Source organism: Pyrgilauda ruficollis, unplaced genomic scaffold (assembly GCF_017590135.1).
Source record: "Pyrgilauda ruficollis isolate IOZ18807 unplaced genomic scaffold, ASM1759013v1 scaffold169, whole genome shotgun sequence".
Lineage (NCBI taxonomy): Eukaryota > Metazoa > Chordata > Aves > Passeriformes > Passeridae > Pyrgilauda > Pyrgilauda ruficollis.
Genome location: NW_024515764.1, coordinates 521,866 through 541,385, shown reverse-complemented (window position 1 = coordinate 541,385; position 19,520 = coordinate 521,866). Strand labels below are relative to the sequence as shown.

General features: G+C 41.1%; 1 protein-coding gene across 1 annotated transcript in view; it reads left to right on the top strand.

Moving 5' to 3' along the window:
* The first annotated feature begins 1,041 nt into the window (after window positions 1-1,041).
* CFAP74 (cilia and flagella associated protein 74) overlaps window positions 1,042-19,520 on the top strand; it is a 35,722-nt gene continuing 17,243 nt past the window's right edge. Inside the window, exons 1-21 of the mRNA XM_041463660.1 lie at window positions 1,042-1,108; window positions 1,280-1,435; window positions 1,808-1,898; window positions 2,331-2,477; window positions 2,663-2,761; window positions 4,192-4,296; window positions 5,390-5,563; window positions 6,169-6,279; window positions 7,466-7,568; window positions 8,304-8,461; window positions 8,962-9,169; window positions 9,559-9,741; window positions 10,405-10,575; window positions 11,048-11,166; window positions 13,894-13,960; window positions 14,361-14,450; window positions 14,573-14,746; window positions 15,498-15,645; window positions 16,542-16,654; window positions 17,165-17,287; window positions 18,370-18,491. Of these exons, the coding sequence (XP_041319594.1) occupies window positions 1,042-1,108; window positions 1,280-1,435; window positions 1,808-1,898; window positions 2,331-2,477; window positions 2,663-2,761; window positions 4,192-4,296; window positions 5,390-5,563; window positions 6,169-6,279; window positions 7,466-7,568; window positions 8,304-8,461; window positions 8,962-9,169; window positions 9,559-9,741; window positions 10,405-10,575; window positions 11,048-11,166; window positions 13,894-13,960; window positions 14,361-14,450; window positions 14,573-14,746; window positions 15,498-15,645; window positions 16,542-16,654; window positions 17,165-17,287; window positions 18,370-18,491 (2,729 nt within the window). The remainder of the gene's footprint in view (window positions 1,109-1,279; window positions 1,436-1,807; window positions 1,899-2,330; window positions 2,478-2,662; window positions 2,762-4,191; window positions 4,297-5,389; window positions 5,564-6,168; window positions 6,280-7,465; window positions 7,569-8,303; window positions 8,462-8,961; window positions 9,170-9,558; window positions 9,742-10,404; window positions 10,576-11,047; window positions 11,167-13,893; window positions 13,961-14,360; window positions 14,451-14,572; window positions 14,747-15,497; window positions 15,646-16,541; window positions 16,655-17,164; window positions 17,288-18,369; window positions 18,492-19,520) is intronic.

The window sequence follows — 19,520 nt, the reverse complement described above, 5'->3', positions numbered from 1 at the left end:
GCCGTTGCCGTGGCAGCGCGGGCGGGCGGCGCGGCGGGCCCGGGGCCGTGAGGAGCCGGGCCGGGGGCTGAGCGCGGTGAGCCGTGAGGGGACAGCGCCGGGAACACCGAGACTGTCCCGGGGTGTCCTGTGGGAGGGCTCGGGCCTTCTGCCGTGCTGTGCATCTCGGCCTCATTTACCCCAAACTTTGTTATTTGGGAGTTGGAGCCACACAGCCTCCCAGCGCAGGGTTTGGCTGAAGGCGTTGGGGCCGCTGCTGCATTGGCTGCTCGTTTGATGTTTGTGCCGCTTCTTAGTGCCACCAACATCCCTAAATCAGCAGCCCAGCGTAGGAATCCTACTTGGCTTTAAGGTGGTTTCTATCATTTACTCATTCCTCCATACTTCAAATCCTGGGGTGTGTTTTCTCTGCTCCTTAACTGGAGAAAATAGATGCTCTCTTCTTGTTGATTCTTCTTGTGTTCTGCAGAAGGATTTACATAAACGCACTCAAAGCTGAGCCACCTTCGTTAAAATTAATCATATGTCCAAAAGTCTTTCTGTGGGTAAGATGTGAAATGCTCAACCATGTGGTAATAACTCATTCTAGATGACATGCAGAAGTTACTGAATTCTAATAAATTGTAACAACATTAGAGAACAGTTTGCTTTGCATTGGAGAACTCCACAAGACTCAAGAACAAATAGTGTTTGTTGGAGTTGTGCCCAAATTATTTGGGGTAAAGTCATGGTATGAGTAGATAAAATACATTCAGAAGGTTTGTTTTATTACTGAGCTGATTGTTATGTAAAAAAAAAAAAAAAAAAAAGGGCAGAGTCCTTGCTTTTCACTAAGTGATTTATTATAGTTGATACTCAAAATGTGTAACTAGCACAGAGGTATGTGGTTGCATCCAGTTATTTCACGTGCATTAAGTATGTACTGAATGCTGTGAATTCACCTCCAGAGATAATCACCACTATTGCAAGTTGCTGGATATTTGATGTGGAAAACATGTTCTTCTTTTTATTCAGCCTGGTCATTTGGAAAGAACTGCCAGCATGGAAGATCGTGAGATCAGTTTTAGTGAGGGAGAACAGCAAAAGTCTCCTCTAGTGTTTCTAGAGGAGGGAGAAGAAAGACAAGAAGAGGGAGAAGAAGAAAAAGAGGAACAAGAAGAAAGAGAAGAGGAGGAAGAAGAAAAAAGAGAAGAAGAAGAAAGACAAGAAGAAGAAGAAGAAGAAAGGCAGAAAGAAGAAGAAGAAAGACAGGAAGAAGGAGAAGAAGAAGAAAGACAGAAAGAAGAAGAAGAGAGACAGGAAGAAGGAGAAGAAGAGGAGGAAAAAGAAAGAGAAGAAGAGAAAGAAGAACAAGAACAGGAAGAAGAAAGGCAAGAAGAGGAAGAAAAAGAAGATGCAGCTGGTCAGCTCTCTGACATAGAAGAACACAGGGAAGGTGAAAAAGAATTGTTTTGATAACTCAACATTAATGTAAACTTAATGTAAGATAAACATGTTAGATCATTGGCCGGAACCTGACAATACATTATCCTCCCTTGCCCCCCTCCCTGTTCTTGTCTGGGATTTTCCCACATAAATGGGATTCTTGGTGACACTTCCACATGTAGGCAGAGAACATTCTCCTGTTCATTTGCAGGTGTATCATAGTCCTGTGTGTTTTGGCGTATGAATATTTAATGTACACTGCAGTAATGCTATAAAATGTCATGTCTGATTCTCCACACTGTGACTTGACAGCAAATATAGAAAGCTTTGCATTTGAAAATTCAAAGTCTCTTTATTAAGCTGTTGTTTCAATATCTGCTAGAATATGACCTGGAAGAAGATCTGGATGGTGGTGGCAAGATGGAAAACAAGGACACTTTTGAAGATGCTGGAGACCAGTCTGATTCTAGCACGTAAATACCTTCCAGTTCAAACAGAATTTCCTCAGTGGTGCTGAGTGACCAGCTGTGTATGACATGGCCTAAACTAGTTTAAAATGTTCCTGTTAAAATTGTAAACTATTGGTCAGGAGCACTGAAATTGCAAAGCTGAGGTGGGATCAAGAGGAGCCCCAGGCATTTTAAAACAAAGACACATCATTAGTGCTTTAAATGAGGGTATAAATGTTCAACATTAGATATCCAATACTGAAAATCCTGGCTTAAGTCCATGCTTGCAAACTTCCTCTGCTGTTTGTGTTCATGTTTTTGCTTATTTATAATGGTCTTATTTGTAAAAGTTCTGTTAGAATAAAACAGAAAGCAGGGATGTAAGGATGTCAGGCAAACTTCACATAACTACAGTTTCACATTGTTTCTTTGTTGGTTGTGTGTTCCAATTCAAAGGCAAAGCTCAGAACACTCCTTGGGCAACATTGGTACCATTCAGCCTCTGACGTCTGCAGACAGAATTCACATATCAAACTCACAGAGAAACCTCCAATTGCTCGATGACATGGTCAGGGAAAAGGAACTGACAGTCCAGAAAACCAGGTTAGTGTTGAAGCAACCATAATCCATCAGCTCAAATCCCCAGCAAATACTGAGATACTGTATCCATCATAAATACTAGAGTTTATAGAACTATGTATCTGACAGGAATCCTGGCTGTGAATCTTGCCCTCTAAAAGAAGAGAAAAGAACCTACAAAACAGAAATGATGTGTTTGTTTCTTGCAGTGACACGCTGAGTGCCTGTCGGCTGCGGAGCAAGATGCTGGCAAAGCAGCTGGATCATGTAGACATGGAAATAGAGAGAGAGGAGGAGGCTGGCAATGTGTAGGTAGAGAGTATTTCTGGATACCAAGAATTACAGGCATCCACTATGTTAATCTGTGTGTAATTAATGAGATAAGAGCAGGAAGAGGTGGAAACTTGGGAATGGGTAGGAAAGAGGCATATATTTTAAAATGTAACAACAGGTACTAAATCAGCCTAGCCCACTGCTGTCAATTGTGTCAATCTTCTATTCAGTCTGATGAATCAAAGTGCTGTGGCACTCCTGGAGGTCATGGCTTTGCTTCTGGTGATTACTCAGTCAGGATTTCTACCTATGTGTGTATATATTTTTATACATACACACATACATGCACCATTCCTTTCTTGTGTTGTTCTAGCATGCAGGAATGCCTTTCAGGAGCAGCTCTGCATACAGGAGCTGCTCTGAAACACTTGTGCTATCAAGTGGGAGGCAATTTACTGTACTCTTCACATTTGGTTTAAATAGAAAGCAGTGGGTGGCTTGTGTACCAGGAGCCAGAGGCTTGTGAACAAACTTCGCAGCTGCATTTCTAACCTGTGTTCATCTCCAGGTTAGAGCAGCGATGAATGAGAGAAGGGAAGGCAGGTTAGCTGCCAGAATGGGAGAGCTGCTTAAACAAAACTGATGAGCTGATGCAAATGAGCCTCCTGAGGTGGTGCAAGTGGGATTTCAGAGACAGTAACAAATCCCAGGAAAGGCAGAAAAGCAGTGTAGTGTTTATCCTTATGATGGGTCACATGGAGAGGTCTAGATATGGAAAAAATAGCAATTCTCCCAATCTCTTACATTTAGCAAGTGACTAGTGGAGTGAGAAGGCTTGATAGATTTCTGGCTTATGAAGTTCAAAGTCTTTGTGGTTTAGCAATAATGCAAATCCTGGCTGCCAGTAGCACTACCAATGCCAATAGAGAAATGTTGAATTTAGAGGAGTAGCTGCAGGTAGAAGATCCAAATTTCATTTAGAGGATGGGAGTTTATGCTGAGTATAGTCAGGCCACTGTCTGTGAATCCTGTAGCACACTGTCTGCTAGTTTTCCTGGGGAGAGAAGGAAAATAACTGTGTGGGAATGCTGCAGTTGTAAGCTAATGGAATGTATGGAATATTGTAGTACCATTTTAAAAGCAAAATCATCTTGGTTCTCTAGGTTCACCTACGCTTATCTTCATGAATAATACTACTTTTATCAGTTTGAGAAGTGAATAGTTGCATTAAGCTACTGGTCAGTGCTTTTGAAATTCTTATCTGTTCCTTTCAACTGGTGTGTAAGAGTTTAAAGAAAACTCTGCCTCAAGAGTGGACACTTAGAAGGTTAAACAAGAGGCTGCATAAATTGCTGGGATTCTGATGAATAAATCTGAGCCTTAGAGCTGTGCTTGATTCTTGCTGATCTTGCAAGGGGGGTTATGTTCACATTTCTCCCTGATGGGTTCTCTCTAACATTGCCAGTGCAGCCGTGTCCCGCCTGCAGGCCATGAGCAGCCGCTTGTGCACTGAACTGGAGAGAGAGAAGGAGCTGGAGCTGAGACTTGCTCTGACACTAAAACAAAACTTGTAAGTGAGGGAATGAAGAAAGTGTGAAGGGAATCAATCTTTATTACCTTCTTCATATGCTGTTGGATGGATTCAAAAGTTAGTCAATAGAGAAATTGCTTGTAAATACTGAACTACATCAACCTAGATTAACTTTTATCCTGCTTGGCTAAGCACCTGTTGGGTGATGTGGTTCAGTCCCCAGGTTAGCTTTGCATGTGTAAATAAAGTTTTGATTTTATTATGAGAGGTGCATAAATTGTGACCTGAACAGGTCTCATTTGAAATGTAAAATAAGATGGACTAAAGTAAATCTGTCTGTGCATGAGCATAAATACTTGTAATTTATGCCTCTTAGTGTTTTTATAGGGCATAAAGGAAAGGATAGAAAATGAGCATGATGGAAACATTGTAGCAGTACTGTGTATTTCCATGCCAAGCTAATGTTGCTGCTTGTAATTGATTGTTCACACATAATAAATTACTTCTTTATATCAGACAGACTAAAACTGTCTTTTGCAGGAGGAAACAGGTGAGTGTGTTTATATTTTGGTACCACAGGTACATCAAAGGAGGAACACAGGCACGAGCTTCTAGCTGTGATTAGCCAAGTGGTTAACCAGGATACAGTGTGTTCTGCTGCAGTGTTGTATAATAGCTTTAAAATGCTTGACTTGTTTATTGTGTGATTAGCAATACATAGAACAGATTAATGTACTCAGCTCTATCATATTTGGTTCCTTCAGCAAAGCACAGAAAAATAAAAGCTGTGGCCTGTCCCTGAAGTTATTTATTGTTGAAGGAAAAGCTATTTTTAGAATTTTTCTTGGTTTTCATATTTTCTTCTAGGTAAATGGGAGAAAAACAAACGTGAGGTTTATTTTTTTACCTTTTTTGGACCAATATTTTTGATGTCTTTGAAAGGGATATAGTATTAAATATGAGCCTTAGTCTGTGTCAACAAAAGGGTTTGATTCAAAATATGTTTTTAAATAATAAAAGAAAACATGGTTACATGTTTCCTTTCCCCATAGAGCCTTCCCTACTCAATTTATCACCTTAAAGTGAAAGAATATCAGTATTCCAGTGAAAACAATTCACACTTTTTTTAAAGGCTTGAGCTGTGGCAGATAAAAAGTGAACAGGGAAAATGCGACATCCTCCGTGAACAACTTCAAAAAGATGAGGAGGAGCTACAGATGCAATACCAGGAGGAGAGAGAAGTGAGGATTTGGAAGGAAAAAATAACAGCCCTGCAAGCAGAAGGAACACGTCGGACTCGAGAGAAGTAAGAGCCTCAAAGTCAGAGCCTGCTGCCTTTCTTGTTTTATTTTCAGCCATTTCTCTGCTGCAGGTGCTGAGATTAGCTAGTTCAGATACTGGTGCTACTGTGTGTCTTAGCTGGGTGTGCTTCAGGAATATTTGATGAGGAAATGGAATTAAAATAAGAATTGGCCACAGCCTTGCAGTTATGCAAGTAAAGATTTCTGATATATGGGAAGAAACTTAATGAAAATGAAAAAAACTGCAAATGCAGGGGGTTTTATCATAGGAAATGAGGTTTATTGTGTCAGACTAACTGCATGTGTCTGCAGTCCTGTTGTGCTCCAGGACCTTCTGGGCTTATGGTGAAGTCCATTGAGATATCCTAGAGCAGAAGCAGACACCAAAAAGCACAAAAGTGCTCTCCAAAAGCAGAGCAAAAGTGTGTCAGTCTGTGGCTTTTGTGAAGTTTATCACTTTGTCTATAATGTGGGAAGTATGGCGAGTGAACAAATGTCCTAATTTCAGCACATATTAATAAACTTCCCAACCCCACCCTGAGGTCTCATTGTGTTGGAATTAAATTTTCCTTAGTCCTGCTGTAACTGTTGGTTTTTCTGGGTTTTGCAGAAGAGAGAAGGAAGCCCAGAGAGAACGTGAAGAAAGAAATAAAAAACTCCTCGAGGATGCCAAAAGGAACCATGAGAAAGCAGTCTGCTTCCTGAGGCAAACCATGGCAAGGTGGGGCTTCACTCCTTTCCTGTTGTGCATTCTCTGCTGGGCAAGACTTTATCCTCCAGTCTCTAAAAAATAATGATTTTTATGTAAGTTGTGTCTCCTGTTTCACCTGGAAGTCTCATGCCAGGTACGGTGTGGTGAGGCATTGAGATCTTAGAGAGCAAAAAGGATGTGGAAAGAAAATCCACTCAGTGTCCTAGCATGGCCTCCACATTCCCTGGAGTCTCTGTCATGAGGGCTCTGAGCACTTGGAGGCATTGATAATGATTTGAAGCATTTTATATATCTGTGTGTCTGTCATTAACTGTGGTAGTATAACTAAAATCCAGGTTTGAAACCTGCCCTGTGCCATTCTATGTTCCCTCAGAAATGTGGTGAAAAAGCATCAATGGATTGATGGGCAATATCTTTGTGCTGCTGCTCTGGTTGATTTTAAATTACATATTCTTTCATAGGTTGATGTTTATGTTGTTACTCTGGTGTTGAATTATTTTGCTGCTGAAGAAATAGAACACTCATTACTTATTTTTACATATATGTAAATATATCCTAATACATAAATATTAGGACTTAATTGTAAAATTATTGAAATAATTGTACTGTTTCTATGTTGTTTTATTTTTATTATATGGCATGTACAAACTGATCATAATTAAGAAAAAGAAAATCAAATAGATTTTTTTTCTTACAGGTATATCAAACATATCAATCTTTTTTTTTTTTTTTCCTGGTTTCCCATTATATTAGCTGAAATATTCCCAGGTTTGATTCCTGCCCACACATTTCCAACTTGTGGAGTTTTCAGGGTTTATTTTTAGTGTGGGTACATGTGCTTGGCTTGTAAAAGTTTGCTACATAAGGTTTAGATACTGCTTATATGAGCAACACCTGAATTCTTTATTTTAGCAGCCAGTCATATGTCATAACATGAAACACATTCTTCATATCCAAAATTTTTAAAAAATTAAAGTTGTTGAGCAAAATATTTGAAAACCTGTTGGCACTCCGAGCTTGAGCAGCGCCGTGTTTGGAGGAGTCTGCAGCTGCTCCCCTGTGCCCACAGCCAGTGCCCACCAACCAGGGGTGTACAGCACAAATGCCTGGTGGCAATTACTCCTTTTCAGCTCAGACATTCTATTACCAAGAGCTTTCCAGGATGAGAGCCTGAAAGATTTAACTTTGCTTACAGAATTCATGAAAAAAATGCAAAGGAAGAAGCGAAAGCTCAGGAGCATATGGAGAGAAGGATACAAGCTGTGCTTTCCCTGAAAACCAGCATCACTTCCAACAGGGTACTGCTGCTGGGCTGGGATGGGAATGAAGTCACTGGCTTGGGAGGCTGCTGGGTTCTAATGCAAGTCAGCTCAGTTTTCCTTGCAGAGCTGGGTGGTGATTTTTGATCACATCACTGACCAAACCCCTTGAAACTGGGAAGAATTTAACCATTGCAGGGATCTGTGTGGGCAGGTTTTGACACTTCTGCTGGTGCAGTTTATTCTGTCAACAGTCTAGTTGTTCTGGGAGGGGAACTCTCTGGGAAATAATGCATACTAAAAAAAGTTCTCTGGAAGTTCAGCCAGAAGGATTTCCAGTTATTTAGATCCCAATGCAGAAATATTCCACATGGAGAAAACATATGGAAGAAAAACAGTTATTTGAGAATTTAAATAGTATAAATTAGGAATTTCTGAGCTATGCTGCTTTGCTTTTCTATTTATATTCTGTAGAATATGAGGGAATGATCTTAATTTAATCCTGATTTGTTTAGAACTGTTATCTTTTCATATTCCTTCACTGAGCAGCATTCCAGGGGCAGGCTGGAAGGGTGGAGGTGTAGCCTGGACCTAGTGAGAGCTTTCTGCATCTCAGCACCCCATGGCTACAGAGAATATTACAGACAATACCTTCTGCTTCAGAGACATCCACCATAAATGGATACTTGGATTAGGGGACCAGCATTAGATTCTCTGTTTTATATTCTTTATTATGTGAATCAAATATGTAACTGGTTTGTGTGACTTTCATAGGAAAGGCTCCAAACTCTCCAGATTTTGAACAAAGCAAAGGCCTTGGAGGCAAAGAAGGAAGAGATGAAAATGAAGGAGGCCATCCTAGCAGAAGGAGGCAATGTTATCAGGGAAATTTTTCTCCATAAACGACAGCAAGAACACGACAAAAAGAAAGAGTGAGTATCATATCCATATCAAACTCTGCCTGCTCCCTGGAGCTCAGTCAGATCCTGAAGGCAGAACATCTCTGATGGTGCCTGGAGGGAGTGAACTCCCTCTCCCACTCTGTGTGTGACACTTGCACAGTTTGTTCTTGGTGCCCTGAACTCTTGCCTTAGGGGTGCTCAGAGCACCAGAGCTCCGTGGGCGTTCTGTGATTGACTCCTCCAGGAGGGGAGTTCAGTGACCCTAAACTGGAAACCTGAAGTAACTGTCCTTCTTCCTCCCATGAACACTGTGAAAGTCTGTATCAGCCTTCTAAAACACTGTAACTGAGTATATTTAGTCTGCAAAAATGTATAAACAGCCTCTGAATCACTTGGTGTCTTGGCACAAATTACCACTGAGCCAAACTTAAAGACTTGCTATTTAGCTAAAAGGCTCCAAGGGAACTGGGTTGTAGTTAATATTATTGTTAAACAACCATGGTTCGGTTGATATTTCTTACAACTTACAGAGCTTTTAAAGAACTGCAGAAGTCAAGAAAAATGGAGATTGTGTCTCGAATTTTGCAAGAAAGAGCTGCTATTCACAAGCAGAGAAAAAGTCAGTCCCCTACTAAGGCAATTAAGGCTCGTGGTAAACTTGAGGGTCCTTTACTGCAGAGTGGGAAAGCCTGGCAAAGTGAGGAGCCCTGGAAATGTGCAGATGGAGAAATATCACAGGTAATCAAAGGCCTAGGAATCAACTCTCTTTAGATTGTCTTGTTTTGTTTTGTTAAATGTGCAGGTCATTGAATTCTGTTTAAAAATAGCACGGGCTACAACCAAACATGAGACACTAAAGAACAAGTGGAGAGTAATTTCCCCATCAGATCTCTTAATATCTGTTAGTTTCCTTTTTCTTTAAAGAAATATAGTGACTTTTAACATAAAATTTTGTCTGTATTCAGTGTTTTAAGAGGAGATTGGCCTAAGTTGGCATCTTTGGCCTCTGAGCCAAAGACCTGTAATTTCTGTGTTAAAAGATCTCCTCAGAAATTGATAACTGTTGAAGTAACTGTTCTCTAGCAATTTTTGGCTTTATCTTCAAAACTTGTGTTCTTTCACCCAAGCCATGGTGCTCTCCATCAGTTTGTTCCTTGGCTGGGAAGAGAGCTGCTCCCCGAAGAGTGAGTTCTAAGAACAGATCCCAGGATGTGCTCTCGGAAAGTGCTGATGAGGACACAGAGAGGGACAAGATCCTCCTGGTACCACAGTTCCCAGGACTTTGGAGTCTGAAATATGACTTACACAAGGTAAACGTTGTGATGTCTCTTGTTAGAAACAGAAAAGAACCTTGCTTGAAACCAATAATTGTGTATTTTGCAGTAAAAATGCAGACATTGTGTTATTGCATAGATGCAGAAATTCAGATGTGAGAATATCATCAGTCATTGCTGTTTGACACTGTTCTGGAGGAGTTTGTTCTCTCAAAGAGAAAACAGTGCTTTAGGTTTAGTTCAGAAATCTGTGAAGACATAAATCACATTATGTTTACTTCTTTGAGTTTAAAAAAACTTCAAAATCCATCAAAAAGAAATCATGTCAGTACATATTCCTAGACTTGCATGGAGAAGCACTGGACCATGACTGAAACATTCCAGTGAAGTCAGCTGATTATTTTTCTCAATGTTTAATAAGTTGAGAAGGAAAAAAAAAAAACCCCTTAAAGTGCAGAAAAGCTAATTCTGCCATGAAAAACATGATTTTGTAGTGTTGGGTGATGATAAACTGCAGAACAGACAGCTGAGAATCCATTAAATTCTTCATGTTGAGATTGGGATGCTGAGTTTGACTGGAGAGAGCCAGACAAAGGCTGGCCAGGTGCTGGAAGATTCCTTTTGCAGATTTTTCTACTGGAGCTGCAGATCCTGTGTTCACACACAGATCTGATGGGTTTTCTGCATGTTCCTTTTTAGGTGCCCAAAGCAGGAGATCCAGCACAGTTGGCTATCAGGGCAATGAGGAAGCAAATGGCTGAGAAAAAAATGGAGAAACTCCAAACTGGAATTCTTCACAAGCAAACTGTGCCTGCTCAGGAACATAAGAGCTGTGCTTTCCACAGCAAACCCAGCTGCATTCATTTCAAGGTCAGTGGCCATTCTGCCTGGAATTGTAGAGAGGTATCTGCTGGAGGTATATCCCAATGTCTTGATGGAAAATCTGTTGCAGCTTTTAAGAGGTCTGTAGTGAAATTTGAGACAGCTCTTGCCTTTTTCTCTAACAACCTCTTAGTTAAGTGATGGATTAAATAAACTAGTTAGTTTTACTATTTAAACTATAAATTACTTCTTTGCTTAGGAGAGTCTAAATAGTGTCAGAAAGGTGAGCAGATGATCAAACCTCCTGTTGGACTGTGTTGTGTGTTTTTTGAAGGGCAGCATGACTGGTACTTGTATATTGTTTGTAAATATATTATTACTGTGAAATAACATCCTTAAAGAAGTGGTGACTCCCATGCAGGTAAATTTCAGTTGCTTAATAAAACTGTTAATAACTCACTTAGACCATGAACGTGACATCATTTCTCTGACACTCACCTGGTATGTTTGGCATTCCAAGGATTTTGATGTTGGTCAAATCTACAAAAAGAAGATTGTTTTGACAAATGCATCCTACAGTGTTAATTACTGCAGGCTGGTGGGAATCAGTGAATGGCTCAAGGACTTCATCAGTGTTCAGTAAGTAAATTAACTGCAGACTTGTTTTACCTTTTGCCACAAGTGCTGGAACCCAGTTCTGCAGCAACTGAAATTTCTGCTTGTTGTGGGTTAACCCTGCAGGCAGAGAAACTCCACAAAGCAGCTCCTCACTCCCTCCAGTGAGATGGGGGGGAAAAAAGTCAAACTTGTGGCTTGAGATAAGCACAGTTTAATTCAACAGAAAAGGAAGGGAAAAAATGATGAAATAAAGGAAATCAATCTCAGAGAAAAAAGCACTTAAATTGCAATCCTGTGATCTTTCCCATCAATCTATTCCTGTAATCCTGCTGCCAGGTTATCTAATGAAGCACTATGTCTAGTTGGGAGATTGCAAATTAATCTCAGTTTAACCATGTTGATAATTTTATCTCACTGCTTATAAATAAAAGGAGGTATCCACAAAGTGTTTCTTTGTAAGAATTCAGACTCCAGCTCTCTCTGGAGGTGCACTGAGTCTTTAAACAAAAAGCAAGTTGTGAAAAGTAGTATTTCTCTTTAAAAAATGAAGTTATGAAAAGAATTTATTTACCTCTAATTCTGTGAAACAAACAAAAAATTATTGTAGTCCAGCCTAAAAGTGAAAAAATGCTAAAGTTCCTGTGTGTAAGTGGAGTTTATGGACAAATAGGAGACATGGAGGTGAAGTCCTTTGGCTTGAGGAGAAGTTCAGGTTTCAACCCTTCTGCTGACCTGGAGAAGCCACCTGTGGGACAGTTTAATGACACCCCAGTGAATAAACAAGTTGTTTCACCACTGTGAGTGATTTCACACTCCAGAGCTCCTTTCCCTGCTCACTGCCCTCTGTCCTTGTGGGGATAAACTACACCTGGAATTTCTGCATCACCTGATAAGGACAGGATGCTCCAAGGTGAAGCCATTCCTTGCCCACTTTGTCCCCACAAGAGTCCCCAGGAATGTGAACAGAGAGTTCTTGACTGAACAACATCCCTGGAGAGCTGGAAAGTCTGGATCCAGCTGGTGGACTGGGAGAGGTGTGGAGCACTTCATTCCCAGCCTGGTGGAGGTGAATAATTGAGCAGGACACAGCAGAGCCCTTCAGCTCCTAAACCTGCTCTGCTGCTTAACTCCATGTGTAGCTCCTGGCTGGTTCAAAATCACATGTGTGGATTTAATTTTGACCCACTTACACGTGGTTAATTTCTGTGACAAAGGCTGAAGCTACTAATCCGACAAAATGAGGGTTTCCTGCTCTCAAGGATTGATTTTTTTCTCTCATTTAGTATGTTGGACAATTGCATGTGGTAAATCAGCACCTCTGGTTTTTGACCAAAAATTAAACAATGCTTTTTGAAAGGCCTAAGTCTTTCCTTGCTGTAATTGCCTTTCAAAGTACTCTCCAAATATCAAGAGTCGTGAATGATTTTTCAAATTCTGATAAATTAATTAAATTTTTAAATTAAATTGGTTACGCATACATTTGCCAGCAGGATAGCTAACAGAAATAATCTAAGATTTTATTCTCCATTTTCATGTTATTAATAATTAGATCAGCAGAGCACAGACCTGTGGACACTGATCCTACACTCTATAAAGCTTATCTCAGGTAGAACCAGACATAAATTGTTTGTTACAAAATAGTTTTGCCAAGTATTTTGAAAATAACCAGCACATCTACTGTCATGGTGTCACAGGTATTTACAGACATAACACTTGAGAGCTGTTATCAGTGACAGGCACTGGATTTGCTGATAAAAAGCTTTATTCCAGTGGTTCAAATGAGCAGTATTACACCCCAAGGAGCCTCTCCTTAGCAGAGTGGTTCTGTGTGGCTTTCTGTGTCTGGCAGTTTGTGCTCTACATCAGAACCAAGGTAACATTTGAAATAAAGAACCATTCCTTAAAGTCCTCCTCAGGAGAAACTGCCAGGGATCTTTTTGGAAGGTCAGGATGCAGGTATTTATTCCCTGTCCATATTTTAAGCTCCTGAATTCTGAACTGTTTGTTTCTCTTTCTGAAAAAGTTTCATTTTGCTTTGGTTTGAGTTTAATTTTGTTTTGATAAAGCTGTGAAGGGCGAGTGTGTTCCATGTCTCACTTGGCTTAGGGGCTCCCATGGCTGACAACACTTCCTTATCTCCTCTGGCTCCTCTGCCAGGCAGAGCAGGGCTCCAGGAGTGCCTCAATAATTTCATTTACAGTGCAGCTGTGAAATGTCTTGTCTTCTGATGGGCATTTTCCCTGCCTCACACAGACCATGAAATGAGTGGCAGATTTTATTCAAGATAATTTTGATACAGCTGGCAACAAGCAGCACATTCTCTAATCATCTGCAGCTCCCTCCTTGGGTTTTTCCTCTTCATTTTGGATTGGACAGGGAGATGTTACAGAGCAGCATTAAAATGGATAATGGCAGAACTTGCTCCCTAATTGTCTGACTGGGCAGTTCCACCTCTTCTTGCTGGTTTTCAGCCTCAGCTTCACCTCCTTGGCTGCAGTCCCTGTCTTGCCTTTTAAAAGCACTTTGAGTCTTTCTGAATAAAACCTTAATAAAGAATCAGCCTTTGTTGTTTCCCAGTTGCAGCAGGGTTCTGGAGCCTTTCATTAATCTGTCACTCATTCTGACTTTTCTAATAATTAGTCCAAGTGAGGGGAAAAAAAAAAAACAACCTGCCATTGTTACCAGAGCAGGAGCTGGGTGTTCCATCCACAGCTTTAATTTGGAGTTTTTTGTTAATTATCTCCATAGTTTTGACCCACCTGGCAAAATGTCTTCTGGGATGTCCTGTGAATTCCTGGTAACATTTAAGCCAATGGTAAGTGCACAGTGAGGAGAATCCTAGTATAGGCCATTAGTCTGATTAAAACCATCATTAATTGAATTTCTTAACTGTTAACAAGAAAAAACCTACATTTTTAGAAGAGCTGCTGTTGCACATGGACAGCTGTGTGCATGTTCAAGCTCTGATAAATTGTCATAAGGCAAATTCTGAGGGCATGTTTGGAAAAATGCCTCCAAATGAGAGCAAGTTTCCAAATATTTATAATCTTGCCCAGCTAAAGTTAACCAAGCTGTCGCAAAGACTGTTTTAAAGTGGAAACATAGAATCAGTAAGGATACATTTTATTATGGTACTCAAAGAATAAGTGAAAATATTTTTCATCAGGCTAAATCTTCTGCAATTACTTAGGGTTTTATTCTGTTTTGTTTTCTAGATAAATAAAGGACTAGAAGGAGAAATCATGTTTATGGCCCAGACAGGTTCTTTTTCTGTTCCACTGAAATGCACAGTCAAGACCTGCATGGTAAGGGACTTCTTTTAAGCATGTGGATAATATAATTATTATTATTATAAAAAGCTGATGCTCATTTAATTGACATTAGTGCTATGTAGGCCAGTGGTAATTAATGGTTTATCTTCTCACAGCTGGCTCTGGATAAGAAGCTCATTGACTTTGGCAGCCTTGTGGTGGGAGAGACAATTTCACAGACCATCAGCCTGACAAACAGCGGGGCTCTGGGAGCCAGATTCAAAGTTCAGACGTCAGCAGGTGCCACAAGCACCCTCAGAGCAGCAGTAAAACCTGCTCCTGCAATCGTGGTGGGTTCCAAAGCACTTCCCTGAAGGAACAGAAATGTTCTGCTTTGGGGAGTGTGGTGGAGTTGTGCAGAGTCACAAAGCAGCTCAGGTCAGAAAGGGCTTGGGAAGATCATCTGGTCCAACCTTTAGTACATTTGGGTTGGTATAAATATAATCTGTTAGACCCAAATATTGGAATGTAAAAGCAATTATCTTGTGAGGCGTGGGGAAACCAGCAGTGCTGATTTTTTAAAGTATTTTAGTAATTTATGTCATGATTCCTATTTTCTCCACATTCATGACAATTAGGAGAAAATACTTCAGTTAAAAGAGGAGATTCTGACAGAGTCATTACAAATCTCAACTCGTGGAAGGCAGAAACATGTGAACTGCTGCAAAACTAGCAATCAAGTGAGGGGTGTGATAAAGAGAGTGCTGGTTTCACCAGACTTAGTTTTGACATAAAACTGCCTGGGTTTCCACTAGAAAAATGTTGGTTTTGTTAATTGTAAAGTAACTGGCATTACACTGCTTCTGTTACATTATTTACCTGTTTGGGGCAGCCAGCAAAAAATTCTATCTGCTCATTGATAAAGGTCTTGTAGAATGTGCAGTTCTTGGAAAGTGCAACACATTTCTCCATTTATAACGTGGAACTGTTGCAAGAAAACACAAGTCTGATTTGCATAAAACTTTTGCTGGGTAGAACTGGAGCTGGTGCAGAGCAGAGGAGCAGCCGTGGGAGAAAATCCCTCTCTGTGTTTCCTAATAGGTCATGGAACATCCCAGTGCCTGTGACCCTGAAGAGGAAGGCAGAACAGCCTCTGTGGCAGCTGGGGATCCAAACAAGAGCTGTGCTGAGCCCAGGGGGGAGATGACCCCCTGTGCAGCCCAGGAGCCCAAGAGCAGCAGAGCCACAGGTGAGGTGATGCTTTGGAGCACAGCCCTGCACTTCCCCAGGCCAAGATTTATCCAGCTGTAGTCTCCTGTAAAGAGCTGAGCAATTCAGTTTGCAAAGTTACTCAGTAAATTAAGTAACTCATCACTCCAGGAGTAATGTTATATTTCTTTGTATGCTGCCTCACAGAAAATGACTAAAAATAATGTCTTGACACCATTATATCAAAAGCAGCAGAGAACCTCACTGCTCATTAGTGATCAACAATTCAGACTCAGAAGAACACAGAACCCAACCAGCTTCAGAAATTGCAAAATTGTTAACATCATCCTTGTCTCAGCAACTGAATCCCCACTTCTCAGAATAGCAATCCACATGACAGGTTTATTTTTATAGTCTGTAATTCTAGGAACAAGGAAGCAGAAAGATGAACCTCCTCAGACATTTTCCATCTCATTCCTAATGTTTACTATGTGCTTAATAAAATCCAGTCTTGTAGAAGAAAAACTTTCTTAATTTTTTCTTATCTATGTACTTTAACGTTTCTTCCCAATACTGATCATTCCTATTTCAGGAAGCTGAAAGTTCCATGGAAAGGTTGTGGGTGGTTTTTGCAGGTCCTTCTGGCTGCATTCCTTTATCCCACTGAAACTGCTCTTGGAGGCCATCCCCACTTCCAGCTGAGTCTGTATTTTTGAACCATTCATGTTGTTACTCAGTGGAAGGCTCAGGTAGAATTCCAAACTAGACTAAAGCTGGATGGCCAAACAAATGTTTTCTTCCAAACATTCCAATTTTCCCATCATGGCTATACATGCCTGGATTTGCAATATTGACTCAAATAAATGTACTTGTTGGATATTGGTTTTGATGGACACATCCAGCATTTTGTTGTTTTGTGTTTTTTTCTTTCCCCAGAACAACTTGATCAAGGAGAATTAAATACCAGATCAGATCTGGACACAGACAATAAAGATAATTTAGTGGAACTTTCTCCTGGAGAAATACCAATTGAAATTATGCTTGGAAAGGTAATGAATGTCCTGAGATCTAGACAAGATTTCACTAGGCTGAGCCTACATCAAATAAATTGCTCTGGTGAGAAATGCTCAAGTACATGGTCATTCCATGCCCACTGGACATCACTGTACCATAGTTAATTTTTAAAATGAAATCACAGCACACTTTCCCCCTTTCTTTTGATCTATAGAGACAAAAGGTTTAACTTTTTGTTTTAAAAAAGGTTAAAACCTTTTAGCATAGAACTTTTTGTGACAATTCGCATTTGCCACAATTAATTCTTTTTTTCTGCTATGTGATTTTGTGGTTAAACAAAGTCTGGTGACAACACATAAGGAGGGGCAGGAAGAATGTCTGGGAAATGTCAGATTTGAGCCATATTATTGTTCTAATTCTGGTTTTTCCTGTGCACAGTGAGTTCAGTTTAGTTACAAACCAGGTGTGGTGGAGTGTGTGTACAGTGAGTATGTACAGCCTCTTTATTTCAGTGCAATTTCTAGAGTTTCACTGTTGTTGCTCAGGTGACTGAGGGTGAGATTGGACCCTTCAGCTCAGTGAAAATCCCAGTCCTGTTTGTCCCAGCTGTCCCTGGGGACGTGAGGGCAGAGTTTGTGATCGTGTTTGACAAGCCAGACTGCAAACCAGTGAGTGACCTGCTTCAAAGCTTGTTAAAGTCTTCTCATTTGTGCTCTTCCCAGGAATTATGTATTAGGTGGTTTTATGGAGGTAGCTTTGTAAGTCATAGCCCTTATTTCTGATGCAGGATGTTTATTAAACCTTCTAATTTCTTAATTTCTATGCAAATAATCCTGAAATTTCCATTTTATCAGACATACTAATGGAAAACATCTCATGTCCCTAGGATGTTTATTAAACCTTCTAATTCTCTTAATTTTTATGCAAATAATCCTGAAATTCCCATTTTATCAGACATACTAATGGAAAACATCTCATGTCCTGGAAATAAATGTGGTAGTATTCTCCCTTGTTCCCAGCCCACCTAGTTTATTTTCTTTCTGATCTATCAGAATTGGAATTATTTATCAGGCAGTAGTGAAGCTGATGTGTGAAAACTGGAAGAGATGACAACTTTAGTTACCACTTCAGCATATTGTGATTCTAAATTTTATTGGAAGTCAAATTTTGCTTGGAACAGTTCACAGAAGCTTGCCAAAAAATAAAGACAAACTTCCCAGCAGCTCAGCAGCCACTCTTGGCTGTCCCTCGGGCTGCAGAAGGAGCTGCAGACTCCTGCTGAGGCTCCCGTGGGCACCTTCTCCTCCAGGATCAGCTTTGCAGGGCTGAGCTCTGTGGGCCCTGGTGCCAGGCCCGGGCTCTGCAGGGAGCACAGCCCTCTGCTGCCTTTCCTGCATTTCTGTGCTGCCTGGATGAGCTGCAGCCCCCGGGGAGCCTGGACTGGGGCCCATTCACTTCAGCTAAAAGCACTTTAAATGCTTCTTTTCAATATCATGGGCAGATGCTCTTCTTTCATGTTCCCTGTCAAGGAATCCTACCCAAAGTATAATTGTGTTTTTCTTCTGGGTCACTGTAACATCTTGGGTTTACTTTGCAAATGATTTTCCTAGGTCTGCCTCATTAAAGAACCTGTTGCACTACAAATAATAAAATATTTTACTCAGCTGAATTTATAGCAGAAATCTTTGCTGTAAGTCAGTAAGAATCTGAGACTGACAGAACTAATCCCCTGCCATTGCTGCCCTGCCAGCTGAGCTTCAGTGCCATTGGAGTTTCTGAGGATGTGCCCATCTGGGTGCCCCAGCCCAGCGTGGACCTCAGGATCTGCCTGTACGAGCGGCTGTACCAGGACAGCGTTGAGGTGCGCAGCAGGTGAGCTGCCCTGGGTGCCCCTGGCACTGCAGGTGAGCTGCCCTGGATGCCCCTGGCCTTGGCACTGCAGCTGAGCTGCCCTGGGTGCCCCTGACAATGCAGCTGAGCTGCCCTGGGTGCCCCTGGCCCTGGCACTGCAGGGGCACATCCTGAAAGCCCTCTGAGCTCTGAAAAATTTGGGCATCGTGCTAAGCCAGACTCCCAACACCAGCCCTCGCTATGAGGTAGCCACACACCTCCCCACCCCTGCCAGATTCCCAGTGCTGTTCCTGTTCTTTGGGAGAGCTGTGAAGCCCCTTAGGGAACAGCAAATCCACAGTTTCCTCATGTGGAATTTGCACACTAAACGTTTAAAGAGATAAATGTATTTAAAATTAAGTGTACATTGGGTTGATTCAGCCAGGGAATTTTATGTAAGAATATTTTGTTGTTTCTCAGCTATTTTGCATTCAATTAAAGTCCTGGGAGGACTTAGGATCTGCAAGCCAGTTTCACAAGAGTCTTTCCAGACCTGGAGTCAGATGCTGGATAAGTCATGTCAGTCCTTTTGCATTCACTCTAATATGGGGAAGGTGCAGCTTTTCCTGACCCATGGAGGCATTAAGGTCTCCACTGGAAGGACAGATCCCTCTGATTACACAGAGTGAACAGACAGTGATTGACAGGGGAAAAATATCTGGGTGTTTCAGAGTCCAAGCCAGTCACGTCTGAGGACTGGTTCTGTTTGCACTGTGATGTAAAGGGAATATTCCAGCTCCTTGGCTTCTGGAGATTTCCTGCTATTAAAAGTAGTTATGGGAACATTTAATTGTCTTCAGGTGCTGGGTGTCTTCCCTCCACCTAATGCAGTCACTATGGAATTCTTATTTTAACAATTTGCATTTCTTAGAGTCTATTTCAATAGGATTGGGGTGGGCTTGTGGGAGGGTGGGGGAGAGATTGGTTCTATGGAAGGCATCCATTCTAAACCTCTTACCAGAATTACAGACTGCAGAGATTCTTCACAGTTGGAAAGAAATGAGTAAAGCT